At 34.0% G+C, this 12,131-nt stretch overlaps 2 protein-coding genes across 3 annotated transcripts in view; one reads left to right on the top strand and one right to left on the bottom strand.

Moving 5' to 3' along the window:
* LOC140744208 (prostaglandin reductase 1-like) overlaps positions 1-12,131 on the top strand; it is a 315,424-nt gene that overhangs the window by 279,386 nt on the left and 23,907 nt on the right. The gene's annotated exons all lie outside the window — the stretch shown is intronic.
* On the bottom strand, positions 118-12,121 carry LOC140744185 (uncharacterized). 2 transcript variants are annotated; one of them, XM_073075680.1, is made up of 11 exons: positions 11,941-12,121; positions 6,602-6,806; positions 5,582-5,702; positions 4,968-5,150; positions 4,429-4,515; positions 3,870-4,025; positions 3,171-3,338; positions 2,331-2,525; positions 1,803-1,931; positions 595-713; positions 118-321 (listed from the first exon to the last, which is right to left on the bottom strand). In XM_073075680.1, the coding sequence occupies exons 1-11, from the start codon at positions 12,011-12,013 to the stop codon at positions 171-173; spliced, it is 1,587 nt and encodes a 528-aa protein (XP_072931781.1). In that variant the 5' UTR covers positions 12,014-12,121; the 3' UTR covers positions 118-170. The 2 variants fall into 2 exon arrangements, with proteins under 2 accessions (XP_072931781.1, XP_072931782.1); XM_073075681.1 differs by lacking the exon at positions 3,171-3,338.

Raw genomic sequence — 12,131 nt, 5'->3', positions numbered from 1 at the left:
AGGAAGTATATCAATTCGCATAGACAGCCATTGATCCTATTTGCACTCAAAAATACCATAAATAATTATTTGTGTTAATCAATTCCAAACTCGATAAATGTCTAAATAAAACAATAATAAAATATTGTGTCAAAAATATATTTTAAAGAAGACAAGGTGTATTAAATATTCTATAAAGGAAATTGATAAGACGGTAGTTTACAAACTGGGTATAAACCCGACATATCTTTCGACCATAGACTGTAACGCTTATTGCCTTGTTTCGTGGGAGGATTATGGACATCTGCTCCGGATATATTCACTGTAGTTTTCACTGTGGCGCTGCAAATACAGAAATGAATATATGTTTGGAAAAAATTAAATTTTAATACAACAATATCAGTTTTATTTAAATAAAACTCATAGAAACTGACACATAAATAAATATCCTGCTATTTTAAGAGCTTATTAATTTACACGATGATCGTTTTTAAGATAAATAAGAAAAATATAATGAACATTTAGTGGTACGGAAGCCTCCATGTGCGAGTTCGACTCGTACTTGCCGAATTATTTTATTTATATTAGAAAAATGATCATTATTTGTAATGTAACCTTTCGACAGGATCTTTCACAAGTGGTGAATTTAATGGTACGCGCAGACTATGTTTCATCAAAGGACATGGGAAACTTGAACCTTCCATTGGGATTATACCTTCCGATTCTTTCACGACCTTAAAATACAACAAATACATCTTTATTACAACATTGAAATTAATGAAATCAAGCATGCAAGTCCACCTGAGGATAAACGGCTACTGTGGCTTAAGGAAATTTGCAACCAACCCCTCATAAGATTAGACCTTACATGAGGTTGGCAAAAGAGATGCGTTGCTATTACTGAAGACAAAGTTGGAAATACTCAGGATAAGTATATCTCCCTTAAAACCAGAATATTGCTGCACTTAACTTAAGAGCCACCAGACTCGAACCACAGAGGCTTCTAACACCTTCAAAGCAATTACTACTGTTACTAATATATCGGTAATTAGCGAAATTAGTTAAGTAAATAGTAGATATCTATTATTTTATTTCAGCTTTGTCATCTTAGGTACTTATTAAAGTAATTTACCTTTAAAATTATAATTTTAGAAATTATTAGAGATAGACACAAAATTCAATTAGTAGATATAATTATATTTTAATTGTTGAATCCAAACTATGTTTAAGCAATGAGCCAAAAAGCTACAGAAAATGTATATGACACAATTCAAGAATATCTGTAGCTACATATCTGTGTCTTAGTTTGTTATCTTATTGTAACACCTCGGATATGTCGGTCTCCCTTACCACACCCTCTAAACCGACAGAGTCTCAAATTACTATTATTAGATTGGAATAAGTGTGGCGGTACAGTGATGCCTTAGGAGTCGAACTACATTGTCCCTGTAGTTCCAGGATCAGAATAGGGCTACGGTATCCTCTGCCTGTCGTAAGAGGCGACTAAACGGGGGCTTTCGGAATTGCGGGGGCAAGAGTGGGAGCTCTAACCGCCTGGCTAGCGATACCGGGAAGAACGATGGTATGTGTAACCTCATACCGTCGTACGCTCCACACGGAGTGGCGAGCTTCATTATCATCTGGCGGAGCCAGACGGGGCCACGCGCCAAGAGGTCAGAGGGGGTTTTAGTGCGGTAACAGTCCCACATAACCCGTCGTCGCTCCCACGGCGTCGGGTACCTCTTAAAGGTTTCCCCCTCGTCAACACCAAAAAAAAAGAGTCGAACTACATGAGACCTTTGATATATTTACTTCTTTATTACCTGCTTTCCGCGTGTCTTTTTACTATCACGGAGAACATTCTTGCACCATTTCCAAAGATTCTCATCCACAGCTCCACGTCGTTCAAGTCGTTCATTAAAATCGGCCATGTTCCGTATCGGTTTTTGTGGCTAAAATTATACATCAAAACTTGATACTTTCATTTCCTTACATAGGAATACGGCAATACGGCATTATGTGTTTAGAATGCGAGATAAAGCAAAAACATCGACACTTACTAAATATTTATTTATGTTTTTTATGAACGCAAATGTCTTATTATTCAGAAATTACACATTACAAAATCGACTTTACGCCTTATAAAACTATTCTGCAATTTTTGGATCGCATGTTACTTATTCGAAATCTAATTATTTTTTTTATTATTTAAGGAATAACCTTTCGTCTCCGAATGTATACCTACCTAATGCTTACTAGCAGTCGTGTATGTGAGGTTGATACGTTCATTGACAAATTATTCCAAATAATTATTTTCATATCAAACTCTAAAACAAACAAAAACTACTAACCGCACGTGAACTTTTATTATTATTCTTCGTGACTTGTTTAAAAGAAAGTACATTGGACTTGTAACTCGTTGCGGCACTCGCTTGGGTCATCTTTCTGGATAAATCCGTGGTCTTAGTTGGGGTTGATAGCCCTGAGAACTGGAACTCTGGACGATTCAGCAATTCAAGGCTCACGTCATGACGTAACATGTTATCCTATAGTTTTAAACAGAATTGTATAAATTGTACTTTGTATAACTATGGTCATCTTTATGAGATTAGAGGTCTGTGAGATCTATTGTGATAGGCTAATGATTTGTTATTTGGCCAATTACGAGAACTATGGAGATACAAACTCGAATTCGAGATAATTCTGTTGAATAATATTTCTGTTAATCTAAAACCTCACCATTCAAATATCATTCAAATACAACCGATCGGCATTTAAATCCTTTCCAATGTACAGTGGCCCTAATCAACGTCAAAGCTAGGGGCTAGCTTGATGTGCAACTGGCACCAGAAACACAAAATTTAAAAGGACGCATTAAGTATAGAGACCCGATATAAGAAATTCTGTATTACGATAAGTCAGATAAAAAAACCTTTAATTCTTCAAACTTAATTGATTACGATACTTACTTCCTGGAAAAGTCTTGGGCGCCCAAATAATTGCCAGGGGCGCTTTTGGCCCTAGCTAGCTACGATGTTGCCTAAACTTTACTCATTCTCAAAAGAAAATTTTACCCAACTTTGGAGCAGGCCAATTTTATTTACCTACTGAACATGTAACGATTACGATTTTAAGAAAGGGTCATCTATTGTTTTGCTACAAAGCTAGTAAAAATAAAAAAGTTGTTATACTTTTAACTTCTCCAATTCAATGTTTATCTTCTGACGGGTAGTTAGCTCTAAACGTATTTCGTCGACTAGGTATGACCAGTATTTGTTAACGCGAGCACACTCGCTCAATTGAGTCGGAGGAAGATTCATCAGAATCTTTTTTCCTATCTCAGAAGGAAGTAATTGTACCTGTCAAGAAATAACTTTTTAAATTATCAATTATAAGTATTCTTAATCTAAAGAAGTAAATCTAGCAAGTTTTCATAGATATTGCACTATATATACGATATGCTTTGTAATAGATTTAATTCGACGAAACCTTTCAACGTCTACTGTACCAGGAAATACACTTTTATTTTATTAGTATACTAGACTTATTAGACTTTCCCGTTTATTTACAAAACCACCTGCAGTTGCCTGCGTATATTCCACATAACTGTACCTAGATATTGCAGAAACTACCGTGTTCTAGTTGCAAAGTAGTGAAAACAGGTTAAAGCAGCAATAAATCTTTAGTCACTCTTATAACTCTTGTCCTACTTGTGTTCAATTTCAGTTCATGGGTGGAAGTGACAACTTAAATTTGATTTCATGGTCACCTGCCGCTACCACTATATTCTACTTATTAGCAGTCTACTGTATAGATTAAAAAAACGGAACGGAACGGACGAACGGATTAAAACAAAATAGTTTACAAATTTTGAAATGCAAAATACTAACGAAATCCACCGTCTCCACAGCTTCAGGCTTAGGGCGATTCACCTTCCAAACCTTTTTTCTGGTGCCGTCACTAAACACCATCTCAAGTTCTTCCAATTTCATCCGATCACGCATCGACTTTATGCTTGAGTTCCAAGCTGCTAAGCTTGCATCTAACTGTGACACAGATAAACGAGATTTTATAAAAAGTCATAATAAGTCAGTAGTCACTTTATAAGTCAATATATTAGTGCTCTATTACTGGACACGGAGTCCTTGAAAGTCCCCCGCACTGGCCAAGTACAGATTAGTTAGACTTAACACAGTTTTGATAACATTTTTTCACCCTTTTATTAACTCCACCTCGGAAGGTTCTCAAATGGAGACCACGTCTCGGCAAAAGGAGTACAGGACGCCCCCCGACCAGATGGACTGACGACCTGAAGCGGACGGCGGGTAACCGCTGGATGCAGACGGGCCTATGTCCAGCAGTAGACTAGTAAAGGCTGATGGATGGATGGATGGAAAGCGTACTCTAAGCTACAGTGCGCAGGAGTGGAAAAAGTACTCTTTATCTCACATCTTTTTGAGCTTGTCCAGGTTGCTTTGGAGCGTCAGCTGATGGAACGCTAACAGGAGCTTTGCGACCACTTTGTTCTTTCTTCACCTGAAAAAAATATATAACATCACTTTTTGTCATATATATTTTAATTGAAGAAAGTGATTATGTTTTGTAATGACTGCGTTCTCTCATAGCTCGACACACTTAGGGTAACTAAGCGGGGTGCGAGGTCAAAATTAAGCAACGAAGCTGAGCCTATAAGATGTAAGATGAAAATATTTAGCTAAGTACACTGATCTACAAAAACATATCTTAGCTACCTACCTAAACAAATTAAAAAGTTTAAGTTATGGCATTGGTACTACCATCTGAACTATAAAAGTTCAACTACGTTTCGAAATGGTGCTATCACAGTCAAACCACGAAGGTGTTTACTATCTATAAAGTCTGACGGTTTATTATGTATCTCATAAAAAATGGATGGTAATGGTGTATGATGTTGCTGATGAAAAGAAGTTACAAAATGGTTCGAGACTAACTTATAAATCCATAGCTACCGGTTCGGGTGGAGGTTTGATCCTTTCCGCTGCCGGTTCGCTCACAACATTGCACTCCTGCAGACATTGTAGACCTTCTTCTACATACATATCGTATATGATCTGCGCACGTTGTAGCACTTCCCACAAGATGGGTCCGCCAGAGGTCATCAGAAGTTCAGATAGCAATGTTGCTTGGGACTCCTTGACACCAAAATTGATGCATCATTGACTAAGTAAATAGACTTTTTCAAGTATTACTTCTATTTGCGCATTATGAAATTGAGGATTTTTTTTTAAATTTTGAAGTAGAGAAGCAGCATGCAGTTTATCTGATATTCAATGGCCGCTACCGCCCGCAGTTATTTACCAGGCCCATGTTAGATTCAAGTCCAACTTGAAGTTAGCCACAGGTGCAGTGTTACCCTAAGGAAGTGAGGACTAAGTTGAAACGCCTAGTGTCCTCCCTTAAAATAACTTTTAAACAACAATACAGCACCACGTAACACTATTGGTACAAGCCAGGAATAGATATGGCGGTGGTCCCTCCAGAGTCACTAATGCTGAACCACGACGGGTTCTACCACATAATACATGTCCATTTGCTCTATCTATTTAAAATGTAAAATACTTACTGGTTCTAATAGCAAGAACCACTTGCGATCGTTCGTCATAACCTCTTTTAGGGCGGATAACGGCAAAGCCGTCCTGTTGTGGTCCATTGGCACTTGATCATAACTGCTCCATAAACGTGGCCTGCAAAAATGCGGAAGAAGAACCTTACCCAATTTTGAAAAGTACATCTAGACTTATTTTGTAATATACCTAATTAAGGTGGCGGTTCTAGCGAAGTCTAGTCGTACGAGTAGGTACTAGAAATACGGTATTATATCGATACATGTATATATTTTTAGGCATTAGCTACGCCGGATTACACTTAATATATGTATAATACATTTTGTGGAATGCGTGTAATTTGAAATTAATTCTTACTATTCCTTACTAATATTATAAATCTGAAAGTAAATCTGTCTGTCTGTTTGTCTCTTCTTCACGCCTAAACCACTGAACCGATTTTAATGAAATTTTGTACAAAGATAGTCTGAGACCCGAAAACTGATATAGGATAGTTTTATCCCGGAAATCCCACGGGAACTAGGGATGAGGATCTAAGATCAATTAATCAGAGAATCGATCATTTGGAACAAAAAGTCGATTATTTTAATCGATATTAGTAAGGATTGAATCGTAAGCTATGCATTTGATCAAGTGATGATGTTTAGCAAAGTTGTTGTCCATGAGCCCACGAAGGTTTCAGAGTTGGTACGACCAATTTTCGCCAGATGGCGCCACTGTCATACCAATGAAGGTACAAATTCTCAGTTTTATGTATGTCATATTATTTTCTTTTAAACGCGGGCAAAAACTACTAATATATAATTCGATATCATTATAACACCTAGTATAACGAAAAAAAATTTTAAATAAAATACGTTATTAATCCAAGGGGATAAAATAGGGGATAAAAATATTACTTCGTAACGCGGGCGAAGCCGCGGGCAAAAGCTCGTAGATGTATAAGTTTGCGACAGAACTATTCTATCTAGTATCTTCTAATGTGAGACAAAATCCCACGAGGTATAAAAATAACTTACTGGCATACAGACAACACAGCGTCCTTAGGCCGACAATTCCATATAGATTTTAGCAGCAACGATATAGTCCAAATGCTTTTGACGTCCGCTAAAAGCGCCAACAAAAACCGTTTTTTATTCGCCCAGGATATACGGCTGAACCATTTCTTTGTGGTCATCAGATGGTTTCGAAACTCTTCCACTTGTTCCGAATCTTTCTTTGGATCTGGATACATTATTGTGTAATTAGAAATCTAGTTGTATAGAATTTCTCCTTATATTCCTAAAAGTATCCCTTTGCACTTGAAGGTTGGCTTGGTGGCTATGGCCCGAATCATTTACATCGTTAAGAAAAACATGTGCTTTACATGTGACTTAAATGGCAGGGAAATCTCAATACATTTATTTATCTTTGTAAGTACATTGAAAACGAATAAATAAACTGTGTACTATGAATGTTAGTGTAATGTTTGTAAGAACCTCAAGGGCTATTTAACATGCACTGGCTCACCACTACACCAGCTCCGAGCAGGGCTGCACGTCCGATTCGTATCTCGTACGTCACCAGACTGACTTTGACAGCTACCCTCTCTACTGGCATACGTGAGACAATGTTCATATATATCTATTTAATAGATACATACACTACATCCCTTCCTTTTTAACAAATTTTATTTACTTATATATACATCATTTCCAATCTAAGTAATATCTTATTTTCATTTTTTGTTTTACTTATTCAAACCATTTGTATTAATTTTGTAAATCAATAATATTACTTAAGTATAGTTTATTCTTTAACTGTCGATTCTTCGATTCGACAACTTCGACAAGTCTTCATCTTCAACCGCTTTCCATTGCCCTTTCGCACGCTTTTATTGACTTATGTTTCTCGAAGTCATTAGCCAGTTTCTTTATTATTTATTGATATATCCCGTCCGACAAATTATTTTATTACGTGCGGTGTGTTATTATTTTAGCTATACTTTCTTACCTTCCACCAATTATGGTTTTTACTCTCTTCTTTTCCGGTCTCCATATTCTCTCCCTTTTTTTCTAAATTATTTTAAGTCGTTTTAAACATCTCGGTTTTGACGCTCAATTCCGACAGTGGTGAATAGTGGATAAAAGATTGATGATATACCAAGGAAACTCACTATTTCCACTCGTCCACTCCACGTCTCCACTCTTCCCATTCTATGCTTTCGTTTGTTATACAAATCCAAGTATCTAATCATATTCGTTGACCTTCCCCGTTAAGATTACAAGTTAATATTTTATTGTCAAATATTTCAAATTAAAATATGAAATATGTTATCCTATGATTACAACAGACATAGAAACAGAATAACTACCTACAAATTTTAGCTATGGTTTGTATTCTAGTAAGCCCATTAAACAAAAATGTTATCGTGCATACTTCATTTTAATGATCCTGCAAAGAGTTATACTGATAATCTCTTCCAAACTATTAATCCAAATTACATACTAAGTATAAAGAGCAAATTTTATCTATTTTAGATGCATGACTTTTTAAAATAATTAATTTGAAAAAAGATTATATTTGATATCTATTAAACCATCAACTTAAAATGTTAAAATTTTTAAAACATAAAATGAGTAATTGCTGAAAATGTAAAAGATAGACACATGCTGTCGCGGACTACTCTGTTGATCTTTTCGTGATACTCAATAGTGCCATACACGACTTCTACATATTTATAATCATTTCTGCAGCGTTCGCTAAGATAGGAATATGATAATTTATCATTTTTCAATTTATTCGATATTTAGTAATTAATTTCACAAAATGTACTGAAATTACAATAAATAAATGTTTCCAGATAAACACTCTCTATGAGTGGAAACCTCATTAAATTCCATGTTTAGGTCAGTCGTTTCCAAAATAAATATTAACATCTTTGACTAGCCCTAGAACCACCCAATAAACCACTTTAAAGACTTCGTTTATTTATCAGAATGGCTGGATTAGGGAGGTCAATGAGGAAGTTACATTGGTGCGCAAGACGTTTCGTTTAGAAAACCCTATTCTAATTATTTATAGCGTAGAGCCTATTTTAAAGTAGAACTTATTTTAAAATATTGATTGAAATTGAACCAATAGTTCCAGACATTAAAACATAAAAAATTAAAACATTAATTAAATAACATAAAAAATTAATACATAAAAACTGTTCCGCTTATTAGTAAAGAAGTGTCCTTGAAAATCGAAACTATTGGAGAGGTCCACATTGAAGGTTCGTGTACTCCTCCTATTATCTCTAAATCTAGCAATTCTTTCATTTTCCTCTGTCCTTTCTTCTAATATTCGATATCGGTATTCTTCGATAGGATTGCATAACTTGTTTTATTGAAGTATTTATTGGAATATGATCTAGGGTGTCTGATCAATGTTATTTATGTAATTTTAATACGCCCAATTGCATTGATGTAAACCACTAAATTTCGAGCCATTTTCAAAAAATATAAATAGTTCTGCGTTCTATTTTACGTTTTTGTTTACAAATTTTAGTTCTATAACTCCTTTGATAATGATCAAAATTTTCACTGTTACATTTCTTTTCTTTTGCAGAAAGCTCCATGCTCTTTGTCAGACTTTACTCCTTCATTAGAAAATCTTAAATTATCTTTGCATCTTTTGATTAAATTCGTTTACATTCGTTTTTTTTTTCTTTTATTCATAACTTTCAACAGGATAATTTATAATTTCTAAAGTATAAGCTACTGTAATCACTTTTTCAAATGTAATTTTATCAACATTCTCTGCCAACTCAGCGTTTGCTCCAGGAAGATAATATAATATCTCTTGTAGGGCAGCTTCACCTAAGAATAAAAATGTAGCCCGTTTCTTTGAAATGAAATATATTTATTTTGTATAAACCTACGGTGGCACTTACAAATTGTCAGTTACAATATTTTTTCTTAAACTACTACTGGATCGGAACACGACCTTAGCTCTCAGCAAAGATCTGGTATGAAAATCAATGTGTTTGCCTTTTTTCCATAATAATAATTATTCCTTTTTTAATGCCATCATTTTTACTTATAATTAAAAAATACTAGGCTGAATTGGCTGAATTCATGATATAGAAGTCTCAATTATTTGTAATTAAATTTAATTGATTTCAAATGTCATATAGTTACTTCCAATTTAATAGAAGTCTTGTCAGTAATTCAAATTTTATGCAATTCTGTAATTTAATATAATTCCAATTTAATGGTATTCCGTAGTTCAATATAATTCCAATTTAATGGAATCCTGTAGTTCAATATAATTCCAATTTAATGGAATCCCGTAGTTCAATACAATTCCAATTTAATGGAATCCCGCAGTTCAATACAATTCCAATTTAATGGAATCCCGTAGATCAATACAATTCCAATTTAATGGAATCCCGCAGTTCAATACAATTCCAATTTAATGGAATCCCGCAGTTCAATACAATTCCAATTTAATGGAATCCCGCAGTTCAATACAATTCCAATTTAATGGAATCCCGCAGTTCAATACAATTCCAATTTAATGGAATCCCGTAGTTCAATACAATTCCAATTTAATGGAATCCCGCAGTTCAATGCAATTCCAATTTAATGGAATCCCGCAGATCATTACAATTCCAATTTAATGGAATCCCGCAGTTCAATACAATTCCAATTTAATGGAATCCCGAAGCAATTCCAATTTAATGGAATCCCGAAGCAATTCCAATTTAATGGAATCTCGAAGCAATTCCAATTTAATGGAATCCCGACGCAATTCCAATTTAATGGAATCCCGAAGCAATTCCAATTTAATGGAATCCCGAAGCAATGCCAATTTAATGGAATCCCGAAGCAATTCCAATTTAATGGAAATCTAAATGTAGGTACTTGCTAAACGAAAACGAAATATGAAATTCTAATCTATCATCACAATCGATTTCTAAGGTAGTATTTTTAACGTATTATAAGCTTTATACTCAAGCTATTTTTATTACAAATATAAAAATGAAATCAATAGGTATCTATAATTAATTAATTAAGACCGTTATTTTCTGTCATTCTAATATGTCGTACGTATATGTATCGTACGCACACAAAGGTATATGTAAGTTATTTATTTTAGTATAAATTATTATATTTGCTTATATTTATAACATTACATTATATATATGAATTATTCCAATCCAAAATGATAATAAATTAAACTTTAAGCAAAGTATAACTAAACAGTAAAAATATATCTCTAATGCAATCTCGTACTAATATTATTAAATAAATTAATATCAAGTAAACTTGCAAATACTGTATTATGCTTTAATATTTTATGACTATAATTGTAATAAATGTAAATAGCAATATCTATAAAATTTAATTTTATAGTTTTTTATTTTTTAATTTAATATGTCAACATTCTTGGCACAATGTAAAAATAATGCACGCAGTGCAAAAAATAAAAGAATAATAAAGACCTAATAAACATAAAAAAACAATTGACAATTGATAATGCGCAATAACACAAACTACGCATTTAATTATATTTTACTACTTTGTATAAGTACTTTAAAATTATTGTTATTGATCTATTTTTATAAAATGAGCTTTGTAATTTAAGAACCATATTTTTGTATGTTCCGTACCATAACAACATTAAATCACTAAGTATTACTTTCAATAAATGATTGCTATATGTTAACAAAAGCTAGTACCTAGTTTAAACTTTCATTTATATTTAGTCTCACAATTTAAATGGATTTCCATCTATATTACGAATTTATAAATACTCTCTTTAATTATATTTTTTTTTGCCGCGTTGCAATAAAATCTATGATAGGACTTACCTAATTGTGTTCGTCACATATATAACACAAGATCGGAATGGTCACTACCTTTTTCCCTTTTTATTTATTTTTTTTTTACACGCCTTTCACCTTTATCCTCGTCGCCACTTGTAATGTTTGTAAGAACCTCAAGGGCTATTTAACATGCACTGGCTCACCACTACACCAGCTCCGAGCAGGGCTGCACGTCCGATTCGTATCTCGTACGTCACCAGACTGACTTTGACAGCTACCCTCTCTACTGGCATACGTGAGACAATGTTCATATATATCTATTTAATAGATACATACACTACAGTTAGTATAATATTTAGATGTAAATACGACAATGACCATAAGTAATAGCCATGTGAAGTAGGACACAACAAAGCAACAAAACACATAATGCAGTTTTGATTACGCGACCCGAGTTCACTTATAAAGACATTGGCACAGTATCTTGCGTACTTTAACGATAGAAACATATGGGTTATAAATATATTCTAAAGGCAGAATATACGTAAAAGACAAAGGACGTACCGACTACCATATCCGACAAAATTAAATTATTAATTGAATGCACTTTTTTTGTTAATTCTGCAAACGTAGCCATTTTTCAGTTTAAGCGAAAAACTGTGTTTTTGTAAATAAAACAGTCTTGAATAGGCTATATCAAAAATAAACCACAATGTCCACAATCAATCAATAGCATTGACACGGAAAAGCAATGA

The sequence above is a fragment of the Epargyreus clarus genome, unplaced genomic scaffold (genome assembly GCF_041222505.1).
Source record: "Epargyreus clarus isolate Ecla_fem2 unplaced genomic scaffold, WU_Ecla_fem_2.2 ptg000008l, whole genome shotgun sequence".
Taxonomy (NCBI): Eukaryota; Metazoa; Arthropoda; class Insecta; order Lepidoptera; family Hesperiidae; genus Epargyreus; species Epargyreus clarus.
Note: the sequence above shows the minus strand (reverse complement) of the source record. Positions and strands in the feature narration are given on the sequence as shown.